Source organism: Erinaceus europaeus, chromosome 8 (assembly GCF_950295315.1).
Source record: "Erinaceus europaeus chromosome 8, mEriEur2.1, whole genome shotgun sequence".
NCBI classification, from domain to species: Eukaryota; Metazoa; Chordata; class Mammalia; order Eulipotyphla; family Erinaceidae; genus Erinaceus; species Erinaceus europaeus.
Genome location: NC_080169.1, coordinates 72,276,535 through 72,301,715, shown reverse-complemented (window position 1 = coordinate 72,301,715; position 25,181 = coordinate 72,276,535). Strand labels below are relative to the sequence as shown.

The 25,181-nt window shown below is 35.8% G+C and overlaps 1 protein-coding gene across 3 annotated transcripts in view; it reads left to right on the top strand.

The window, feature by feature from the left end:
- The first annotated feature begins 324 nt into the window (after positions 1-324).
- Positions 325-25,181, top strand: part of ORC5 (origin recognition complex subunit 5) — a 70,179-nt gene continuing 45,322 nt past the window's right edge. The window contains exons 1-9 of one of the 3 annotated variants that reach the window (XM_007532674.3): positions 325-516; positions 3,353-3,445; positions 4,744-4,944; positions 7,828-7,902; positions 11,887-11,998; positions 18,970-19,100; positions 23,293-23,341; positions 23,428-23,518; positions 24,779-24,831. In XM_007532674.3, the coding sequence (XP_007532736.1) occupies positions 445-516; positions 3,353-3,445; positions 4,744-4,944; positions 7,828-7,902; positions 11,887-11,998; positions 18,970-19,100; positions 23,293-23,341; positions 23,428-23,518; positions 24,779-24,831 (877 nt within the window). In that variant the 5' untranslated portion in view covers positions 325-444. The remainder of the gene's footprint in view (positions 517-3,352; positions 3,446-4,743; positions 4,945-7,827; positions 7,903-11,886; positions 11,999-18,969; positions 19,101-23,292; positions 23,342-23,427; positions 23,519-24,778; positions 24,832-25,181) is intronic. The other 2 variants (XM_060196371.1, XM_060196370.1) reach the window with 2 other exon arrangements.

The window sequence follows — 25,181 nt, the reverse complement described above, 5'->3', positions numbered from 1 at the left end:
AGCTCTCCATTATGCAAGGCTTCTAAATTTGGTGTCTACGCGGGAAAACCACAGTCACTGATTCCCGGGTCACAAGAGGCCTGACAGACAGCATAGCTTTGCCCAGTGCCTTCTCTGTCGGCTCAGCCCCACGTCTTAACACTCGGATGGAAAACATCACTGCTCCGTAAGGCAGGGCTCAGCTTAGCCAGCACTAACAGCCCAGCGGCAGCCAACAAGCAAAAAACACTCCAGCACCTCCCGAGGGCGGAGACTCGGGCGGGGCGGCGCTCCTCGCGCGCTGACGTCACACCTGCGCATGTGTACATGTGTTTCTCCCCGCCCCCCATAGCCCCGGGAATCTGGTTTCCGGCGGGAACGTGGATTGCAGGGTTGAGGAGTGGGTCCCCGTGGGCACCCGCGGAGTTAACCCCGGGGCAGCACTGTCCTTGGGCTCCCGCCAGCATGCCTCATCTGGAAAACATCGTGCTTTGTCGCGAGTCTCAAGTGACCACGTTGCAGTCCTTGTTTGGGGAGGTATATCGTCTTTTCTTTCGAAAACCTGGAGGCAAAGATTGTCGGGTTTGGCGACGAGAGTTCCAAGTTTTCAGCTTAACGTGTTTGGGTTGGACGACGGCAGATCACTATTTGACGTGGAGAAGGGTTCTCGTGGGTCCACCCCCACTTCTGCACTCGAATGACATGTGGCTAGTTCCTTTTCAAGAAGAATTGCTCGGACTGGGCCGGCCTACTTCATAGGAGGATGGCGTAGGACGAGCATCCAAAGTTGCCGGGTTCCGGCAGTTGATGATGTTGCATTTTTAGTCCAGGGCTGTGCTTGCAGCAGGATGTTAGTTACTAAGGTTGAGTGTTTGCATTTCGTTTGAGGTGGTTACTATGAGGTATGAGTGTGCTTCTCAGGACCAGTGAGACCGCACCAAGCCTAGCAGGGCTTCAGGTGTAAAACTTTGGCAGCGCGGGAGTGAGGGAGTCCTCTTTCGAGAGAAAGATTAAAACATTGTTAAATCACTTCTTCTTCTAGCGTTTGCCGTTAAATCACTAATAGTAAGCGTTAAGAAAAAAAAAAGTTTTGAGAGCTGTGAACTAACTTGAACTTGTTTGGTTGTTTAGAGAACCCACCTTTATTTGGGATGCTATGAGATAATGGGCTTCTTTTGATTAAAGGCATTTTGAATTAGTAATTCAGGAAAAATTACATTTTCAAATGGAAAAATAAGATAACACTTCAGTGGTTTTCCCGGAAGATTTCTTGTGTAGCAGTTTAGATGATACCTAAGAAAAGGTTCAGTGTCTCCTCTGGATGAACGTTGCTAAGGGATCCTCTTTATCTGTAGAATACAGCTGTCAACTAACACAGAACTTTAATGTACTTTCTTTTAAATTCTGCTGTTTTCTGTTAGGCATTTGCTTTAGAACTAATTATTTTGACTTTGAATCAATTAAACTTGGATTTTATCTCTAAGAAGAGGAAATGCAACTTCTTCCTTCCCTCCTCCCAAATCTTCCAAACTTTATTTTAACCAGAAATATGGGATGGCAGTTGAGGTATCCTATGAAGTATCAGTGGAAACGTGCCATCTCCAAAAGGGGCAGATAATTTAGAGAAGTAACAGGCCAAAGAGTGCATCTTCAATGGGTGTTCTAGATATAGTACCTTCAGTTATAGTTATTCCTGTTATCACTGAAATATTTTCTTGGCTATCTCTGTGTACTCCTTTCTGGAGTTGATAAACCCAGATTGTTCCAACCAGAAATGCTCCTTTTACGTAAAGAGTATTGGCAAGCAGGATGAATAATATTAGCTTGGTGTGGATCACACCAAGGTTTTTTTAGTTGTTTTTTGTCAGTGTATATATATATATGTTTTGTTTTGTTTTTTTCCCCTCCCAACAGTTACTACTAGGGCTCAGTGCCTGTCTGGCTCCAGCTCCCAGTGACTTTTTTTTTTTTTTTTTTGTGGAGTGAGGCAAAAAAGAGAAACACTTGGGCCTGATTTTATTTCTGTTGTTCATCACTTATATGCTTAGTCAATACCTCAGTTACAGACAGAATTTTTGAACCAGTTAATTCACAAGATTGTTAAACTTAAAAAAAATAGATTCATGGCATAAGCCTACAGACTGTTTTTTTCTTTTTTCCCCTTAGGTGTATGCTATTTAGGAAATTTACCCCTAAGCTGACTTAATATTAATAGCTCACTTGGGTAGTGTGCTGCTTTGCCTTGTGCACCAACCAGGTTCAACCTTGCCCTTCACTACATTGAAGGAGGGTTTGTTGCTGTGATCTCTGTCTTTCTCTCTGCCTCTTTAAAAAAAAGAAAAGAAAGCATGCCTTTATAAGTTCAGTTTTTGATATGCTGTGCAAAAGTTAATCTGTAATTAGTGGCTAGAATGAATTGTTTATGACTAGTTTTGTAGTTTTAGATGATGATTATAGTAGATACTGTAGTTTCTCATGAAAATTATACCATTCAGTTTTCTTGTAGTTATTTATGTTTGTTTTCCCACCAAAGTATGGACTTGTCCATAGCATATTTTCTTTTTAATTAGTATTTGTTCTCTTAAGTGGGTCATGGCTTTTTTTTTAATTTAGTTGATGTTTAATAAATGTCCATTGAATAAATGTGAATAAGACATATTTGTAGTAATGACTAGTCCAGCAGAGGGAACTCTGATAAGTTTTACTTATTACTGGGTCATATGGGGATCTTGCAAATACATAGTTTGAAATATATGCTATGAAGACTTTATCATTGTTCAGTTTGATAAAGTGTATACACTTAGGTGAGATAAATGCAGTATGCCTAGTTCAGATATATCTAGTAGGTTTTCTTGAGAGTTCTTTTGAAAATTCTTGTAGCTCTGTGATTACCTATATGTAGTTTCAGAGTCTTAAAATGTACACTGATTTTGGAAGTCTGTGTGATCATATTTTTTAAAGGGTTAAAGTAAAAAGAAAGTATAATAATAATTATTGAGATATTTCTTAAATCACCTATAAATTTGAACATACAAGTGTGTACATGAACTTATACAGTAATGAAATATTTTAATGTATGTAATAATAGGCAATATCAAGGAATATAGCAACTATAATTTTAAGACATTTTAGCAGATGGTTAAATTGTCTTAAAATTATATTTGCTATATAATTTGCTTAGCAGATGGTTCAGAATTGAAGTACTTAGAGCTGAATTTAAGTAAGTTCAAAGTGTAATGATTAATTCACTACATACACAATTAAAATTTTTGTATTGAATGGTTTACTATATTAAAAAAACATGGTTGGCTGATAAAGGTTTACTTATTTTGCTTCATATTTGAAGACTGGTAATTTGTCTTTTCTCTCTTAGAGACATCATTTCAGCTTTCCATCCATTTTTATTTATGGACATACTGCCAGTGGAAAGACCTATGTAACACAAACATTGATGAAAACTTTAGAGGTATGAATAACTCCACACTCAATATGTTTAGTCATAGAAATGGAAAGGATTGAATAGATTATTTAGTCCAATTTACCTTTCTCTGAAGGGATATCTATCTACATAAAATACTTATGATTAATTTTTGTCTGGATACCTTTAAGACTATAAACATTTAGAAAGTAACTATTGATAGATAACTTGAGCTCTGATGTTAGAAAGTTATTTTAAAAGATTGAACCAAATTCTCCTCAGACTTTCTTTAACTGATTAATACTTGTAGGAAACAAACACAGTAATAGATTACTGTGAGGGAGAAAGAGAAACAGGCAAAGATAGCAACTAGACTATAGTACCACTCCATCGTCCATGCCCTTGATATTGTCTATGATACGTCCCATGTGATACCTGGACTCAAATAAGGACCATGTTCATGGTAAAGTGTGTGCTGTTCTGGGTGACTAGAAAAATATGTCATGACTTTTCTGACAACCCAGTATCTTCTTATCCTGATTACTGATTTTTAACTCTTAAATTTTTTTTTTTTGGGGGGGGAGGCAAGGGTGATAGCATAATGCTTATGCAAGACAAACTCATGACTGAAGTTCCAAGGTCCCAGGTTCAATCCCCATACCATCATAAGCCAGAGCTGACTAGTGCTCTGGTAGAAAATAGTAAATAAATTCTTCATCATTTAAGTTTACTACCTTAAAATGTGAGTATGAAATTCTCACTAAGAATTATCACATTCACATGTACTTGGGTTTCCATGTAAGATTTGAAAAAAAAAAAAAAGTCACCAGTCCCTGTAGGAAATGAACATCAAACTCAGATAATTGAAGTGAGATTAATGAAGGAGTATTTTATTTCACAAAGTTTAAAAAGTGTTAAGAGATCCATAAGACATAGTAAAGGCCTGAGTGCTTTTTCCCTTCCAGCATGAATGGGCACTAGGAAGGACTGTTTATCAGCAACCAGCAAGAGCTGTAGTTTTAGACGAAGGGCTGCTGAACTAGTGGTGTGACTATTGATAGCAGAATTTAACCTCTGTAAGATGTAGACCATTGAGGGCTGGGGGCATGAATCAAAGGAATGAATATTCAACTTCCCTTGCTTACCATTCTCCCTCATTCTCCTGTTTGCTTTCCCTATTGGCAGGATATCCAGCTAGAACTAGCGTGTAGTGATTGGTCTCTTGGGGACATAGAACAGGCTGGAGAACAGTGAGCTATCCATTTTGAAGAGAAAATGAGGAGGATTAGCAGAGCTATGATTTGTATCTGTTACTATTTATACTTTTTCTCCCCCCCCCCCCCCAGCTCCCACATGTCTTTGTGAATTGTGTTGAATGCTTTACTGTACGACTGCTTTTGGAACACATTTTAAATAAGCTGAATCAACTTAGTACTTCTGAAAATGAATGTTCTACTCAAATAATCTGTGAAGCTTTTAATGACTTTGTTCGTTTATTTAAACAAGTAACTAAAGCAGAAAATCTCAAGGATCAAACTGTATATATTGTAAGTAATTTAACTTCATTATACCATTTGTTTGGAGACTGATTTTTGTTTATTAGCTCAATTTCCAAATATATTTGCTTTAGCTTTATTATGTACAGTGCATTATGCAAGGTGCTTTTGAATACAAAAGAATTTCAGATACTTTTTTTATCCAAAAGGAATTTGAGCTTAGTAACAGAATTGTGACATTACACTTGTAACACAAATGTTTAGAGAATGAAGAGATGAGGGAGAATGAATGTAACGGAAGAAATCAGTGATGTACAGTGAAAATGTGAAGAGTTTAGTGACCTGGAATTCTCATTGTAATACACGCTCCTGGATTTTGGGCTAGAGAGAGAAGGCTTGTGATGGGGCATTGTGGTCTCTGCTTATTGGCTTTTGGTGTTTCTTCTTCAATTTCACATGTAAGGTATATGAGACAAAAATCACATTAGGCAATTCTCTTTAAGGTGAGCTGCCATTCTTGTTTAATTCACTATTGGGTTTGGATCATCAATGACAGTGTCAACATGATGAACAAGAGAAATACTAATTATGAACATGGTTTTTACATGTCCAGTTTCTGAAAGGAATCAGATATGGTCCCTGTGCCACAACTCTGCTCATTTATTGGGTCACAAACTACACTCCAAATACCAGTTATCTAGGAATTAATTCTTTTAAGTTATATTTTAAATTCTTTATATTTATTTATTCCCTTTTGTTGTCCTTGTTTTTTTTTTTTTTTTAATTGTTGTTGTTTTTGATGTCATTGTTGTTGGATAGGACAGAGAAATGGAGAGAGGAGGGGAAAAGAGAGAGGATTAGAGAAAGATACCTGCAGACCTGCTTCACCACTTGTGAAGTGACTCCTCTGCAGGTAGAAAGCCAGGATCCTTAGGCTGGTCTTTGAGCTTTGCCCCCTGTGCTTAACCCATTGTGCTACTGCCCAACTCCCCCCATTTTTTTTTTTTTTACCATGGTGTAGAGTGGGCAATAAGATCCTTGTTGGAGAGGAATTCAAGAAACAAAGAGTCCCATAACTGAGTGAGGTCTTTTATGTGTATTTTGCAATATCCCAAAAATGTCATTGCTGCATTAGAGAATTATGAATCACAACCACAATATCTACATATGAGAAGGGATAGTACTAGAATATTTTGATGACTCCAGTGATCAGACTTACAAAGATAAGTTTTTTTAATTTAAATATTGGTGGAAATCTGTTTTTTTATTGTTTTTAGTTGTTTATTGGGTAAAGATAGCAGAAATTGAGGGGAAGTATGAGATAGAGAATAAGAGAGACACTTGCAGGACTGCTTCATCACTTGCAAAGCTTTCCTCCTACCAGTAGAGACCAGGGGCTTGAACCCCATTCCTTGTACATTGTAACATGTGCACTCAACCAGGTGCGCCACCACCCAGCCCCCAAAGATAAGAGTTTGTAGAGAGTACTCAATGTTCTAGAAATAACTATGAAGAGTTAGTAGGACTCTTGAGTTTTTTGTCTGATGTATTCAAGTAGGCATTCATTAGGTATTTGTTGAATAAATATTAAGGATGGAAAAGTTGACTTATTTTTAGTGTGAAACATTTTTAAAAATACATTTTAAGCTTTAATACATAGGAAAACAATAGAGAAAGGTGGTTGAAAATATTTTCTAATACATAAACCACTTTAAAAATCAAGGGTTTATAGAATGCCTTCATTTAAATCATTAAGGAAAATATTTAGATCTGAATCAAAGATTTTGCTTCTGTAGATATTAGTTATCTGATAATTGCTTTTGAAAAAGGATATGAGAATACCATAAAATAATTAATTATGGTGAATTAACTGTATCACACCAGAAAAGTGAGTTTATTGCTTTAGCTTTGTATTTTGCATTAAATTATGTATAAAAATGAACTAGTTTATTTGAATTAATTGTGTCCTGGCTTAGAGAGTTATTTAAATAGAGATTGATGGGAAAATTGCATAAGAATGAGAATGTGGAGTAGAGAAACTAATTTATATCTTTTTAGTAATAAGTAATTTTAGCTTTACTTTGTCTAAACTAATTAGAAATGAGATATATTATGTTGATTACTCTCATACAGTGCTATAAGCTATCCATTAATTAATAAAATCAATACAAAATAATTTGGGCTATTCAGGGAAACATTTTCCTTGCATTTAAAATGTATCACTAGTTTAAGTGATTATAATTGGCAGCCAAAGTAATTGCAAAATATTTATTAACTTTAATAAAACTTAATGTTTTTTAACATGACTTTCATTTTTGGAGAAAATTGTTTTCAGTTCTGAAAAGAATATATATGAGTCTAGAACATCTTGCCGGAATATAAACTTAGGAAACTATCAGCTATTACTAGGATCATTTCAAAGAGATAGGAGCTCATGTATGGTAGGAATTAATATTGTTGAAATGTCAAAAAAATCTTAAAACCATCTGTAAATTCGGTACCATCTTTATTTTAAAATCCCATTTTTTTTGCCCACCAAAATAGGAAAAAACAATGTTAAGCTTTGTATGGACCCTCAAAGACCATCAAAAGCTTAAGGCTGTTTTGAGAGAGTAAAACAGCTTGCAGTGCCATATTTCCAGATCCAAACTATATTACAGAAGTCCTTATAGAGTATCTTATTTCATTGTCCTTTTGATACTGTACCTGTAAAATAAACTTTTTTAATGTAACTCCGAAACATTTCTCTATTTAGATATTTGGGTTAAAAGATGTTATGAGTAATCTGTTTTTTAACTTGAGAATGTCCTCTACAAATGTAAATACCATTTAAAAATTAAACTTAAGTTACGATTTTTCTTTTAAGAGACTTCTATAAATGATTTACAAAGGGTTTTGTGAATTAATTTTAATACTTTTTTTCTATTTAATAAGGTTTTAGATAAAGCGGAGTATCTAAGAGATATGGAAGCAAATCTTTTGCCTGGGTTTCTTAGGTTGCAAGAGCTGGTAAGTAATGTAATCTTTTTCTCTGTGGCATAATCAGATTTTATTGTCATTTTTAAAATTGGAAAAAAATGCTACTTTAATTAATACGATTTTAATTTCTCATGAGTCAAGTTGAGAATTTTTCAAAGTAAAAGCAATTTGTCACTTATTTTTCATTTATTGTAGCTTTTATTTCAAATTGTGAAGTGATGAGCATTAATTTCTGAAATTTTTTAAATTTTTCATTGAGAGGGTTAATGGTTTATACTAATACATTTGTTGGTACATGTGTAAAATTTCTCAATTTTCTGCAAAGCATTCTCACCTTCAGCCTAGGTCTTCCTCCACCGTCATGCACCAGGACCTAAAAGTAGATCACCCCCCACCCCCAGTCTTTTACTTTGGTGCAATATACCAAACCCAGTTCAAGTTCTGCTGTGTTTCTCCTTATGTTCATATTCTGTCTATGAGTGAGGGCATCCTATATTCATCCTTTTCTTTTTGGCTTATCTATCTTAACATGGTTCCTTCAAGCTCCATCCAAGATGAGGTGAAGAAAGTGAATTCATCATTCCTCTTAAATGGGTCATATTCCATTGTGCATGCATAACACAGCTTTCTTAGCTACTCATCTGTTGTTGGACACCTGGGTTGTTTCCAGGTTTTGGTTATTACAAGTTGTGCTGCAGTAAACATAGGTATACACAGATCTTTTTGGATGTGTATGTTCAATTCCTTAGGGTGTACCTCCAGAAGAGGAATTGCAAGATCATAGGGCAGGTCCATTTCTAGCCTACTGAGAGTTCTCTGGACTGGTGTCTATAGGAGTTGGATCAGCTTACATTCCCAGGTGCAGGAGGGTTAATTTATCCCCACAACCTCTCCAGCATTTATTGTTACTATCCTTTCTCATGTATGATATTCTCAAAGGAGTGACATGATATCTCATTGTTGTCTTTATTTGAATTTCTCTGGCAATCAATGACTTAGTCCACTTTTCATATGTCTGATGGACTTTTGGATGTCTTCTTTGTTGAAGATTCTGTTCATATCCTCTCCCCATTTTTGGGTGGGTTCAGTTGTTTTATTAACTGAGTAAAATTAAATTTAAATTATGACATATATGATTATTTATTGAAAGTATTTTCAGAAGAGTCAATGCAGGTTTTAATAGATTAAATTTTTTTTAGACTGATAGCTTTTATTTTAATTTTTAAGTCTCTTTTTTTATTAGTGATTTAATATTGATTTATAAAATTATAAGGTAACAGTGGTATAATTCCACACCATTCCCACCACCAGAGTTCTGTGTCTTCATTTCCTCCATTGGAAACTGCAGTAGTTCTCCCAAAATCACAGATATGGGTTGACTGTTATCTACCTATATGTATCCTCCTCCACCTGTACCCCCACTTTTTATGGCCCTGAATTCTCTTCCTTTAGTAAGAAATCCTATTTTAGGGGCCAGGAAGTGATGCACCTGGCTAAGAGCACACAGTAACAGTGCACAAGGATCAGGTTCAAGCCCCTGGTCCCCACCTGCAAGGGGAAAGCTTCATGAGTGGTAAAGAAGGGCTACAGGTGTCTGTCTCTTTTCCTCTATCTCCAACTCCCCTCCCAATTTCTCTGTGTCTCTATCCAATAATAAATAAATGGTCTTAAAAAAAGATTTTAAATTTTTTTAAAAAAGAAATGCTATTTAAATTTTAATTAATATAATTTTAATTTCTCTTATGAGTCAAGTTGAGAATTTTTCAAAGTAAAAGCAATTTGTGATCTAATACTGCTTATTTTTCAATTATTGTAGCTTTTTTTTTTCTAATTATGAAGTGATTAGCATTAATTCTTGATAAAGGGTTTTTAAAAATTTTTTTTATTAAGGGGACTAATGGTTTACACTAAATACATTGTGGGTACATGTGTTAAATTTCTCAGTTTTTAAAAAACATTCTCACCTCTAGCCTGTCTGCAGCCATATCATCCTGAACACACCTAATCTCATCTAAGTCACATTTACACCTATTGCTACTTCTAGCATCCTTCCTTTTTTCCACTTCTCTGGAACGTAATGGAATTTGAATTCAAAGCTCTCTGGTTATCTTCCTCTAACAATCCCCCCCCCCCCAGTACAGACCAAAATTCTTATTTAAATTTAAATAAGATGGTGGAAGTTCTGGATTCTGGATTCTGTAATAGCTTCTCCGCTGGACATGGGCATTGGCAGGTCAATCCCTACCCTCAGCCTCTTTTTATCTTTCCTTAGTTGGGTAGGGCTTTGGAGAGATAGTGTCCAGTTTTAACAATATATTTTAATTAATTTATAAAATGTTTTTGAATAATAATTTTTTTAAATGACAAAGGTTTCACAATTAAAGTTACTTTAGAGCATGATTTTTATTCCTATAGAAATATATTTGATGAATCTTACAGATGAACATGTTCATGAAACAATAAAGACATTTGAAAATGAAAATGTTTCTCTGGTAAAGATAGTAGATTTTGGATGCTGGGTGGTGGTACACCCACTTGAGTGCACACATTACCATATGCAAGGACCTGGGTTAGAGCTCCCACTTCCCCTCTGCAAGAGGAAGCTTCACAAGCAGGTCTTCAGGTGTCTCTTTATTTCCTTTATTTTATTTCCTCCTCCCCTCCAGATTTCTTTCTGTTGTATCTAATATCAAAACTTTATTTCCTCCTCCCCTCCAGATTTCTTTCTGTTGTATCTAATATCAAAAACAAAACAACAAAACAAAAAAAAAATGGATTTGCCAGTCCAGCAGGCACCTACCCCCCCCCCCCAGCAACAACTCTGGTGGCACCAAAGAAGATATCATTTATTTATTGAATTTAGCTATCTTTTTTAGTCAAAAGAATGTTTTTCTATATACTGAAAATTGGTATAATAAATCACCTTCAAGGCATAGTTCAGTTAGGTGTGAGACTGGGGCCAAGGTTATTGGACAAGTAGATAGATATAGAACAAAGTACTGACATGTCTTGTCTTGTCAGTGTAAGAGATAACACAAAAAATATGGGAAAAGTTATGTTTGAGGTAAAGAATAGTGGTGTCTGTGGAATCATTCTGACATAGGACATTTATGACCAGTCTTTAGAAGAATTACATAGATGTTGAGCTTTTTCTTTCTTGTAATGCTCTTTTTTTAACTTTTATTTATTAATTTATTATTAATTAATTAATTTACACCAGAGCACTGTTCAGCTTTAGTTTATGGTGGTGTGGGGCACTGACCCTGGGACTCTGGAGGCTCAGGCATGAGAATTCCTTTGCATAACCATTATGCTATCTACCCCTGCCCCTTGTAATGCTCTTTAGGTAGACTAATTATAATTTGTAAATATACTTCAGAAGATGTCCATGTACTTATCACTGGTATTTTAGATACTAATACTCATACTTGTTTATATTATTTTTATTGAGAAAATGACTTAGAAGACTGTTGTTATCAGTATGCATATGTATATTCAACATCAGTTTTACTCAATGATTTGTATGAAAATAACTTTAAAAATTTAACAATTTTATTGTGTGATCATATATTTGACTGATCTGTTGTTCTTCTACTCTTATTTCCTTTCTTTGGATAACTATAGCGATTTATTAATGAGAGGTGTTGTCTTTGTTAACTTTTTAATTTATTGAATGAAAGTTTAAAAAAACCCTTATAAAGGTCATTTTGTTGATTCAAGTAAATGTGTTTTTGAATTTTTATACAATAAGTCCTTGTGTAATTGCCTTAGAATTTTTGGCTAAGTGAAATATCAGTAATCTAAAGTTTTATGGAAATTCCAAGTAATTATGTATGAAAATTTGCAAGTATATGAGCTCCTTGATTAGGTTTTCTAAATATGGCTTGTTAATATGCAAATAATTTGATACATGTTGGAGCTTTGAGTTTATTTAAAAGAAAAATTCAAATGAACTTATTACTCTGATCAAGATTTTTTAATATGTAGTTACTTTTATTTATTGTTCTTTTATAGACTGACAGAAATGTGACTGTTATCTTTCTCAGTGAAATTGTTTGGGAAAAATTTCGTCCGAATAATGGATGCTTTGAGCCATTTGTCTTGTATTTTCCTGATTATAGCATAGGTAAGTTTGATTTTTTTTTCCCAATACTGTTTATCTTTTTCTCTAAATTCTATACTATTAATTTAATTTGTTTTACAATACTACAAGTTAATATTTTTTATTGGCACCTGAAATGCCACTGGGGCTTGGTGCCTGCACAGTGAAACCTCTGTTCCTGAAGGCTAATTTTCTTTTTTCTTTGAGAGAGACAGAAATTGAGAGGGAAAGGGGATGGGTAGAGAAGGGGAGGGAGAAGGAGAAGAAAAAGAGACCCCTGTAGCACTGCTTAGTCTCATGAAACTTTCCCCCTACAAGTGGGGATGGGAGCTTGAACCCAGGTCTTTGTGCATGATAAAAGCCACCAACTCCTTGTGTATAGTGTGCTTTATTGGGTATGTTATTGCCTGACCCCACCCAATATTATAAATTTCATGAGTATGGTTTTGTGTATGTGGTGTATACAACTCACTGCACTTAATCACCATAGTTCCAATACTGCTACACCAAAGAGAACACTCTGCTTTGGTAAATATTGGAACACTGTTTTGACAAATGATATGTAGTAAAATAGTTTTGTTTGATTTGTAAACTAGAGTAGGACTGATTGCAGAGCACACACGTTACCATTTATAAGAACCTAGGTCCAAGTATTACTGGTCCCCACCCGCAAAGGGGAAGCTTCACAGGCAGTGGAGTAGTGCTACAGATGTCTTTGTTTCTTTCCCTCTCCTTTCCTCCTTCTATATTTATCAGAAAAGGTAGAAAAAAGGGAGCGGTGGACAATTAAACTGTCATGTTCAAATGGGATTACCTTGATGTTTTGATCTGTTAAGGTTTGTTGCCAATCTCAACTAAAATGTTCCTCACTTAAAGAAATGTTTTTCTCACTTAAAGAGCTTTTGTTTGGGAACTAAAGGCTTTTCTCATATAATTAATAAATCTTTTTGAATTAATAATTCTCAGATCTTTGTGCTAATGGTATAGATGTTCATGCCTTTAGTTAATACACTAAAGTATATTGAACACTAGAAGTATATAGCGCATACTATATAGGATACACTAGAGTATATTGTACTAACTAAAGGTGTGAACATGTACACCATTACTACTCATTCAAAAATACATATTGTAGCAGCCATGCAGGTAAGAATTAGACAGTTAACAGAACAGAATTTATATGGAAATCTTCATCTTGTTTTGGTTGACTTTTGACTTTTTATTGATAAATCTCATTTTTGTTTCTGTTATAACTTACAGTGTCTTCTGCTAACCATTGCCACCTGCTGGAACTAATCAGAAGTAAACAACAATTGTTTAGATCAGACTTTTTTGCTTTTTTTCTGTAAGAGCAGTCATGAAATAGAACTCCCACTGTACCCAATTAACTGATGAGAACCTAAAATAGATGAGATAGCTCCTATTTTCAATAGGTTCTTTCCCATAAGAGTCACAAAATAAATATTTTGATTAAAACTTAGTTGAAAATACAAAGCAGTATATATTGAAAGAATTTGAGAAGTTAATAATTTGCAGTTATCTTGACAATTTTGGAGTACAGTAATAGATTTTGAAAAGCTATAATAATGGATTCAATATTACTGTCATTGTTTTTGTGCCTTTTAAGTATCTCCACCTCCTTTTTTAAAGCAAAACACCACAATCATATTAAAGCATTCTAAGAGGAAACATATATAAGCCAAAATACAGTCAAAGTAATTAAACATGAGATGAAGGTAAAGGGATAGTTTTAGTGGTTAATACTATCCCATGGTATAAGTCATCTTTTGGAATGCAGTCTCTGATGCTCGGGATAATTCTTTCAGCAGTGCTCACAGTTCACAATTCTTATTTTCTAGTTTCTGCCTTATGCAGACTACTTATTTTTTTTAAAGCATGTTTTTTATTCCTCTAGGTGGATTATAATGCCCTAGATCAAATTTTTGGTTTGGTTATTCTATCAGGTAAAGTTACTCTTTAGTAAACAGTGACTGCTTGACTTAGTTTCATGTCTCATAATCTTTGTGCGCGCACTGTAATTTTATTTCTACATTTATTATAGTCTGTGATAAATTACTATTATCTGGAATTGCAAGAACTACGAAGACAAAGAAGAAAATTGTATTGTTTATCCTGCTTGGGAGTGTATGTGTGTGTTTCTTGGATATATGAATACATGTAGTTTCACACACTGGAAAAATTTTAGCCTTTGTTTCTTTATATATTCTAATGATTCCTCCTCTATACCTTATCTGGGATTGCAATATGTGTTTATTAAACCTCTTGAAATATTTTTCACTGAATTTTTGCTTATTTCAATTTTACATGATATGGAGAGAGACAGAGAGACATCTGCAGACCTGCTTCACTGCTTGTGAAGCATCCTCCATACACATGGGGAGCCAGGGACTAGATCTAGGATCCTTGTTTTGAGTACAAGCAACACTGTACTAAATACCTTTATGACAAATGCAATCACCAACCTCAGGAATTACAATAGCAACGTTTCCAGTAGATTTAGTCGGAGCTCAAGCCACTAGCAGCTTCTCATTCCTCCATCTTCTGGAATCTCCCAGATCCAGGATCCTTGCGCGGGTCCTTGCCCTTGGTAATATGTGCTTTTAACCCAGTCTGTGATAAATTACTATTATCTGGAATTGCAAGAACTACGAAGACAAAGAAGAAAATTGTATTGTTTATCCTGCTTTTATTTTTTTATTTTTTAAAAATTTTTTTTATTATTTTATTATTTTATTTTTTTAATTATTTTATTTTATTTTATTTATTTTTTCAGGGACTTTTTTTTTTTAAATTTTTTATTTAAGAAAGGATTAGTGAACAAAAGCATAAGGTAGGAGGGGTACAACTCCACACAATTCCCACCACCCAATTCCCATAACCCACCCCCTCCCATGGTAGCTTTCCCATTCTCTATCCCTCTGGGAGCATGGACCCAGGGTCGTTGAGGGTTGCAGAAGGTAGAAGGTCTGGCTTCTGTAATTGCTTCCCCGCTGAACATGGACGTTGACTGGTCGGTCCATACCCCCAGTCTGCCTCTCTCTTTCCCTAGTAGGGTGTGTCTCTGGGGAAGCTGAGCTCCAGGACACATTGGTGGGGTCTTCAATCCAGGGAAGCCTAGCCAGCATCCTGGTGGCATCTGGAACCTGGTGATTGAAAAGAGAGTTAACATATGAAGCCAAACAATTTGTTGAGCAATCATGGATCCCAAGCTTGGAATAGTGGAGAGGAAGTGTTAGGGAGGTACTCACTGCAAACTCTAGTGTAATCCTGCTTTCAGGTATATATTTTGCAGTAGTTTATGGATACGTGTGCACATAAGCTCTCTCTCACAGAAACTGGTGTATGTCTAGGTTATGGGACTTTGTTAGAAAGTGAACTACCTGAGATGAAATTAGAGTGTACTATTAAAGGAAAGGTCTCACCCGAGTAATGAAGCTGAAGGGTTGTCATTCCACACGTGAAGTCTCTGGACACAGTCTGAGGTGAAGCATGTTGAGATGGCAATCGTTGCTTTGGTTAGGTTGTGATCGGCGGATGCAATATTATTTGGTTTGGATTGGGAGATGCATACTGGAAAGTGGGCCCTATCCAAGGGTTCCAGGACTGGGGGAAGTAGGGGCTCTATAGTGGAGATATGAGGTTCCTGCCGTCTTAGGGTTCAAAAAGACAATCAATAGTTAATATTATCATCACATTATTTGTTAATTGGGTTAACTTTGAAAAGTCCCTTTGTTATGGTTTGCTGTACAGTACCCAGTATCTTGTATATAGCTGTGCTATTGGAAGCTTCTAATCTACTTGGTCTAGGCTTTTGAGAGAGTCCACATATCAAATACATAGCCTATATATTAAAAAGATTCAGTTTGTCTTTTGAGAAACTTTGAGACATACAATTGATTTCCCCCTCTCATATTAATTAACTACTGATTTATATGTCTACATTTTGCTAGGAGTGTACATAAACACCATTCCCACCACCAAAGGACTGTGACCCATCCCTCCCGCCCACTCCCACCCCCACTGGCCCAGGAAGCTACATGTCTACCCCTCACCACTGGGTTTTTACTTTGGTGCCCTACTTACAATTTGATCAGGTCCTGCTTTTAGTTTCCCTTTCAGATCTTCTTACTCAGCTTCTGTTGATGAGTGGGATCATCCCATACTCATCTTTATCTTTCTGACTTAGCGCACTTAACATAATTCCTTCTAGCTCTGTCCAAGATGGGTCAGAGAAGGTGGGTTCATTGTTCTTGATAGCTGCATAGTATTCCATTGTGTATATATACCACAGCTTTCTCAGCCACTCATCTGTTGTTGGGCACTTGGGTTGCTTCCAGGTTTTAGCTATTATGAATTGTGCTGCTATGAACATAGGAGTACACACCTCTTTTTGGTTGGGTGTTATGGAGTCCTTGGGGTATAATCCCAGGAGAGGAATTACTGGATCATATGGAAGGTACATGTCTAGCCTTGTGAGAGTTTTATTGTGCACCACCATCCAACCCCCTCCCCAAGTTTTTTTTTTTTTTATCATTTTATTGTGGGCAGAATAATTTATAAAGTACAGTTGTTGATGCATAGGTACAACTTTTTATCTTCCCATCTTGTGTGTCTGTAAAACACTCTTAATTCCAGTTTATGTCTTTGTCCATCATTATGCGTCAAGACTTCAATGCCACCTCTAGCCTATCCTTTTTTCTTCCCCCTGAGTTCTTTGCTTTGGTGCATTGCACCACACCCAGTCCAGGTCTTTGTGCTTTGCAATTCTGTTCTTGTTTCTTAAATTTTACCTACAAATAACAGAGTTGTTTAGCAGTTGTGTAGGAATATAATCTGAGTTGGAGGCTTGAATTGTTTTTCCAAAGCTTCTCATTTGTGCATTTATATAGTTACCTCTGCAGTTTTTTAAAGTGTTATTTGTTTCTAATTTATTTATTTTGGATAGAGATAGAAAGAAATTGAAGGGAGAGGTACAGAGAGAGAGAAAGGTACTTACGACACTGCTTCATCGCTTATTAATCTTCCTCCTTGCAGGTGGGGACCAGAGACATGAACCAGTGCCCTGTGCCCTGTAATGTGTATGCCGAACCAGGTGTGCTACCACCTGGCTGGCACCTCTCAAATTTTTCTGCCTGTCAGGTCATTTCCTATGCATGGTTTTAAAAAAGCTTTATGACATTTAACCACTTAGAGATGCTTGGGCTGCGGGCAGTCTTAGCCAGTGGAAGTGCCTGAAGACCTGTGAACTGGGGGTGTAGTTCTATTGGAGAAACTGTCCCAGTGAAGTCTCAAGATCCAGGAGCATGACTTCACCAGAAAAACTAACCTGGTAAAGTTATACAGGCTGGGGAAGTGATTCCACCCTTTCCTGCAGAGTCAGTGTTTGTAAGGAAAAAGCTGGAAAGAAGGGGATGCAGGTTAGAATCTCCCCTCTGGACTTGGACCCTGTGTAAATCTACCAAAAGTCAAGGGCAAAGGAAAAATGTTTTAAGCTGCTATGGAAAAGAAAAAAGTGACTGTTAAAAGAACTGAGGGTAGAGGGGCAAATACCCTGAATGCCAGGAGTGAGTGAGATGACATATTCAGTGTGTTGAAAGACAGTAACTATTATCCACGAATACTCTGCCTGCAAGACTATCACTCCGTTATGAAGGAGTAATAAAAACTGTATCGGGTATACAGAAAGTGAAGGAGTTTGCCGTGACCAGACCTGCTTTGAAAGAGCCATTGAAAGGAGTGCCACAGAAAAAAGAAATTAGGAACATTTAACACTTAACTTTTAATAAGATAAAACAGACCCAGAAACAGAAACTTGAGACATCTGTCAGATATGAAATATGAAAGTGCAAGAAGAAATATAAGCAGTTCAGACAATTGATGCTGAGATAAATTTTTTTTAAAGTTATTTTAGATATTTGTAATTTGAATATAACATATATGATAACCACATGACAAAATATGGAGCAGATTTGCATGGGAAATGACAGACTATTACACTATAGAAAACCATATACTTAGTGGGAACAATAGATGAAAGGGAATTATGGTGATCAGAACTGTGGGAGTTTTATTTATTTATAAAATAAAAATACTGACAAGACCATAGGATAAGAGTGGTACAGTTCCTCACAATTCCTACTACCAGAGTTCTGTATCCCATTCCCTCCCTTGAGAGCTTTCTTATTATTTTTTTGTCTCCAAGGTTATTGCTGGGTCTCGATGCCAGCACTATGAATCCACTGCTCTTGGTGGCCATTTTTTCCATTTTTTAATTGGATAGGACAGTGAAATTGAGAGGAGTGGGAGATAGGAAGAAAGATAGACACCTGCGGACCTGCCTCACTTCTGTGAAGCGACCCCCCCGCAAGTCAGGAACCAGGGGCTTGAACAGTGATCCTTGCATGGGTCCTTGTGCTTTGTACTATGTGTGCTTAATCTGGTGCGCCACAGTCCAGTCGCCTAAAGAAAGCTTTTAACTGAGGTGCTAGAAGAGACCATTACATAGAAAATGGTGTTTTGCAATAAGTAATGAATGAATGAATGATTGGCCTACATAATGTAAATGGAAAATTTTGTTAATAGGTAGTTTTAAGTGGTAATCATGCTTTTACAATTTGATATTTCTAGCAGAGTAAAAATGCATTTATTTAAAACATTTGCTACTGTATAAATAACTTCACCTGGTTGAGTGAATAATTTCTCATTCATGCGAAACTGTTCAACCTCCCGCCCATGGGAGAGCACCTGCAGAGGAGAAGCTTCATTTGCAGTGCAGGAGTGTTGTGGCATTCTTCCTCTTTCTGTTTCCTCTCTCTTAAAAGTTTCTGGAAATGGTGGAATTTTATAGACATAAAGTTCCAGCGATAATACTGGTGGCAAAACAAACAAACAAGCTGTAAAGAGAGAATTCCAAGGTTGGATGAAGAAAACATGTTGTGTTGGTCATTGCAAGTTCATTTGTGTCCTGTCTACAGGCAACCTCCAAAAGATACTGTCCCATGATCACCCTCCAGAGTATTCAGCTGATTTCTATGCTGCCTACATTAATATTCTTCTTGGAGTTTTCTACACTGTTTGCCGGGATTTAAAGGAACTTAGACATCTGGTGAGTGATCCATGTTACTTTAGCAGATGTTTATCTTTGAATGTTTTGCCATGTAGAAATGATTTGAGATATACTAGTAAATGAAATCTTATTCTGGAAATTCTTGTCAAGCTTTTTGGGGCTACTGTAGCAAGAAATTTGTGGATTAGTATACACTTTGGCCAGAAAGCTTTCATCTTTAGTTGTCTTTTCACTATTTACTAGGAATGATTTTCCTTCTCTTTTTTAATAATTGCAGCAAGTGTACAACACCATTAAAATCAGAATTAAGTGTAATAGAAAGAAATAGTAAAAATTACTTTGGTTGGGGGGAAGGGTTCCGGTCCTGAAACATGATCAGGTAGAGGAGGACCTAGTGGGGGTTATATTGTTGTATTGTTATGTGAAAATGTTATGCATATATAAACTATAGTATATTACTGTTGACTGTAAACCATTAATCCCCAATAAAGAAATTATTAATAATTAATGCAGTTTTACAATTTTGTTAATTTTTTTGGTGACAAATTTCTGTCAGGATATATATATATATATATATATATATATGTATATATAAAATGTTAATGGTGTGGAATGTAGACAAACTTAAGTGTAGTCTGTACTTTGTAGGTCTTATCCACTGATCTTGAGTTAGTAATGTTTACATAAAAGACTTATAATTTATGCATTTAAAAAGGTTAAGCAGTAGTATAGATGTTTATGGATCATAGGCAGCTCGGAAAATCATCAAATTTATTTTATTACCATTGTCATCACCATTGTTTCACCACTCTTAGTTGGTTGTTTTTTTTTTTTTTTTTTTTTCAGAGAGAGAGGCTGGGATAGAGGGAGAAAGGAAAATATCCCACAATATTAAACCTTTCTCCAGTGCAGTGTGACTCAGACTTTAGCTTGGGTCATCTGGGTCATACGCATGACAGAGCAAGCACACTATAGTTGAGGTATTGTGCAGAATGCACAATATTCACTATTTACTATTCACTAAAAGTGAAATTATTCACTTTTTCTTTGACCGTACTTCTATGTTGTAGGGATATATGAGGAAGGAGTGAAGAGTGTCTGGTTTCCTTTTAGAAATTTCTATTAATACTTAAGATATTCTCTGCATATGTCAGAAAATAGTAATGATATTTAAGCCTAGAAAACAGAGTTCAGGTGAGTAGATGACCTCACCAATGTGTTCTGGAGCCCCACCTCCTCAGAACCCTACCCCACTAGGGAAAGATAGGAACATGCTGGGGTATGGATCGACCTGTCAACTCCCATGTCCAGTGGAGAAACAATCACAGAAGCCAGAATTCCCACCTTCTGCACTCCATAAAGATCTTTGGTCCATACTCCCAGAGGGATAAAGTATAAGGAAGCTTCCAGTGGAAGAAATGGGATGTGTAACTCTGATGGTGAGAATTGTGTGGAATTGTACTCCTCTTATCCCATAGTCTTGCCAATCATTATTAAATCACTAGTGAAAAAATTGTTTCTGTGTGGACATTAGGTTTATATTTGTGATTTTGTTAACAGTCTTCTTATTTTCAATAACTCAGTTGTTGGGAAGATAGTTTAAAATACCAGTGGGACTGAATTTACACATGAGATAAATAGCCACAAAACAGACAAGTGAGAACTTACTTATATTTGATGGTTAACATGGGAGAGATGGGCATAATATTAGAAGCACATTTGAATATTAATAGCCAAAGTTGTACAAAGTCTTTAGTATGTGGACAGATACATTATTGATAAAATTCCACTTGTTCATAAGGGTTAGGCTTTGACTTACTTAAGCATAGAAAGTGTTTAGACAATTAAATGTAATATAATAATTGTGTACCCTCTGTTCTTTTGTAATGATTTAGGTAAAATACTAATTTTCCTCTTACTGTAATTTGTTAAAGCCTGAAAGTAGTTTCGTATAATTACTTTACTGCTTTTGTACTGTTATTTGAATATACTTATTTATATTTTACACAAAATGTGAGTATATTTTAAAATATTTATTTATTTGTTCCCTTTTGTTGCCATTGTTGTAGTTATTATTGTCATTGGATTGGACAGAGAGAAATGGAGAGAGGAGGGAAAGACAGAAGGGGAGAGAAAGATCGACACCTGCAGACCTGCTTCACCACCTGTGAAGCAACTCCCCTGCAGGTGGAGAGCCAGGAGCTCGAACTGGGAAACTTATGCTGGTCCTTGCGCTTTCAGCCACGTGCACTTAACCCGCTGCGCTACTATCTGACTGTCAATAGGAATATTTTTTAAAGTTATTTACCAGTAACAACTAGCATGACATTTTAATGTTATTAATTTAATTCACACCTGTAGATCAAAACTAATAAACTTACTTAATAGAATTTGCAATATTCTACTTTTTTATGAAGTAAAATTGGGAAAACTATTCCAATGACTTGGCTGTTCTGGACAGAAGCCAGATCACATGTAACACAAGGGACCCAACTCTATTAGTGGAACTATCCATGTAATGGTGGTAAGAGTTTGGGTTGTAGCAAATGGTAGTGCTGTCCATTAAATTGATTGTTTACTAAACTAAATGATGTTTGATTTGTGAGAATATTCAGACCTTGGAAAATAATAAATTACTTCTTTAGAATTAGAGATACATTAAATATGTTAGTTTTTGTTTTGCCTCCAGGGTTATCGCAGGGGCTTGGTGCCTGCACTACGAATCCACTTCTCCTGGAGGCCATTTTTCCCCCATTTTTGTTGCCCTTGTTGTTGTTATTATTATTGGATAGGACAGAAAAATTGAGAGAGGAGGGAAAAATAGAGGGGGAGAGAAAGACAGACACCTGCAGACCTGTTTCACTGCTTGTGAAGTTTGCACCAGTCCTTGTGCTTCGTGCCATGTGCACTTAACCTGCTGCACTACCACCTATGTTACAGTTTTTTTAATGACATAGTTTATGCTTTAAACTCCCAGTGATATTTTACTACTCAGTATATTATTTTATATCTAGACCTAGTGTATCAGGCAGGATTTAGCCAATTGTGGAAGTTTTTATATCTTTTTTATTTATTTATTTTTTATTTAAGAAAGGATAGATTAACAAAACCATAGGGTAGGAGGGGTACAGTTCCACACAATTCCCACCACCCAATCTCCATATCCTGATAGCTTTCCCATTCTCTATCCCTCTGGGAGCATGGACCCAGGGTCATTGTGGGTTGCAGAAGGTAGAAGGTCTGGCTTCTGTAATTGCTTCCCCGCTGAACATGGGCGTTGACTGGTCGGTCCATACTCCCAGTCTGCCTCTCTCTTTCCCTAGTAGGGTGGGTCTCTGAGGAAGCAGAGCTCCAGGACACATTGGTGGGGTCTTCAGTCCAGGGAAGCCTGGCCGGCATCCTGGTGGTTTCTGGAACCTGGTGGCTGAAAAGAAACTTAACATACAAAGCCAAACAAATTGTTGAGCAATCATGGACCCAAAGGTTGGAATAGAGGAGAGGAAGTGTTGGGGGGGGGGTACTCACTGCAAACTCTAGTGTACTTCTGCTTTCAGGTATATATTTTGCACTAGTTTATGGATACATGTGAGCATATGCTCTCTCTCACAGAAACTGGTGTATATCTAGGTTTTGGGACTTCGTTAGAAAGTGAACCACCTGGGATGGAATTAGAGAATACTATGAAAGGAAAGGTCTCACCTGAGTAATGAAGCTGAAGGGTTGTCCTTCCACACCTGAAGTTTCTGGACACAGTCTGAGCTGAAGCATGTTAAGGTGGCAATCGTAGCGTTGATCAGGTTGCGATCGGCAGATGCAATATTATTTGATATGGGTTGGGAGAGGCATGCGGGAAAGTGGGCCCTATCCTGAGTTTCCAGGACCGGGGGAAATAGAGGCTCTATAGTGGAGATGTGAGGTTCTTGCTGTATTAGGGTTCAAAAAGACAATGGATAGTTAATGTTATCATCACATTATTTGGTAATTGGGTTAACTTTGAAAATTCCTTTTGTTAGGGTTTGCTGTATAGTACCCAGTATCTTGTATATAGCTGTGCCATTGGTTGCTTAGATTTCATATCTTAACTGTGACTACTGATAATGGTCCTATTGCAATATAGTATTTTATTTGAACAATTGTATTAAAATTTCCCAAGTTGCAATAAAATTTACACTTGAGAAATAATTTCTAATTGTGGCACATAAATCACTTTTTTGTACTTCTTTATTTCTAGGCAGTACTAAATTTTCCCAAATATTGTGAACCTGTGGTTAAAGGAGAAGGTAACTGTAATTTCGTTTATAACATTTGGTTGAAGAAAATTTTTGTAAGCTACAAACTATTAAAAGTGTTTTCCTCTTTCTGCTAGCAAGTGAACGTGATACTCGTAAACTCTGGAGAAACATTGAACCTCATTTGAAGAAAGCCATGCAGACTGTTTATCTCAGGGAAATATCAAGGTAATTTTCTATTTTGTATGTGTTTATTTCTAGACCTTTACTTGTTTACTAAAGTGTACACAGTTTCTTTTTACATTTTTCACATTGGAAAATACTCTTTTAGGCCTGAAGAATTTCTTAGTAGTTTCTTCTGGAAATTAATAGATCATGTATATTTATTTAGACCATAAGTGAGCTTTTCAGTAAGCGTGATCTGAGTTCAGTTGCTGGTTTCACCATTTAAAAGCTTTTTATCCTTGAAATTTTATTTTTTTCTAAGTTTTGTTATTCATTAAAAAAGGAAAGAAATACTACCTACCTCACAAGCTTATTAAACTCATAATAGTAAATGCTACTCACCGTCTTTCTCATTAAAGATGGTTAATTTTTCTCTGTCTTTTGGGGTTAAATTACAATGTTAAATGAGTAATTCTTTGTAAGAAAAAAATTTCAATTTAAATATAAAGCTTGGGCTCTGATATTTTAAGTGGTAAAATATATTTACATTTATAAAAGTTAATGAATGTGAAAATGCCTTATCTCTGTAACACTGTTCAACTATAGATAGGGTAGAGGAATTGATCTCTTTTTCTAGTCAACTTAGTTGAAAGCAGTGTAAGAGAACTTTAGGACTAAAGGGGTCTTTACAGATCATTTACATTTAACTGCCTTGCTAACACATCTTTCTCACAGGGCAGTCTTTATACTTACATGTGTTTCCATGTAGATTTGATTTGATGAACATAATCAATTCGTAGTCTTCTTATATTTGAGACTGCTAATAGTTTCAGTTTCAAGAAGACAGAACAGGGAAAATAACTAGAACTTTTCAGGCATTCTATCAGAACTAAGCTTTTAGCTTCACGACTGACCAGCAGGGTATTCTTGGATAAATTGTCCCTTGGCCTAAGTTTTCTCTTATCATCATAGATTACTTTAAGAGATTGCTCTGAAGTTTCAGAAAATATATATAACTAGTATATCTAATATGGCAACTGTAATTTTGAAAGTTTTATCGAATGGTAGGTAAAGTTATTAATGGTTTAATAAGTTTTTTAATTTAATTTAATTTTTTAGTAGCTTTGAACTATTACCAGAGAAAAAGAGATTTAAAAGTTTAGCATCCAGGCATTGGTATATCTTTATATTGTTTTTCTTGTTTATTATGGAATTTAGTTGATATTGTAGAAAAATTAAGTATGTTAAGTAAAAGTTGTGTATAAGTACAGTATGATGATTTAATTAACTTTAGTCCTTTGTTGCTTTTCTCTTCTCTTACAGTTCACAGTGGGAGAAGATACAGAAAGAAGACACAGATCCAGGACAACTGAAAGGTATCCCAGGAAGTATTAACATAGTTGTCAGAAATATTGCTTTCATTGACTACTAATAAATATACTAAAGTTTCTACTAAAGATAGCATAAGGCAATACATATTGCTATAAAAATATATTTACTAAGCAAACTGCAACATTTTAGTCAATGATTTTCTTTTAAAGGGTGGTCTAGTTGACTAGAAGGAATTCAGTTTACATACCACTGTTTTTGTTTTCTAAATTTTGGGTTATGTCAAAACCAAGTAGACTTTATCTTTTTACATGTTTGACATAATTTTATTATAGTATGTATGTATTTCATGGAAGAAGGCCCAATTTTATGTTACAGAATTCAGGGGCTGCATTTC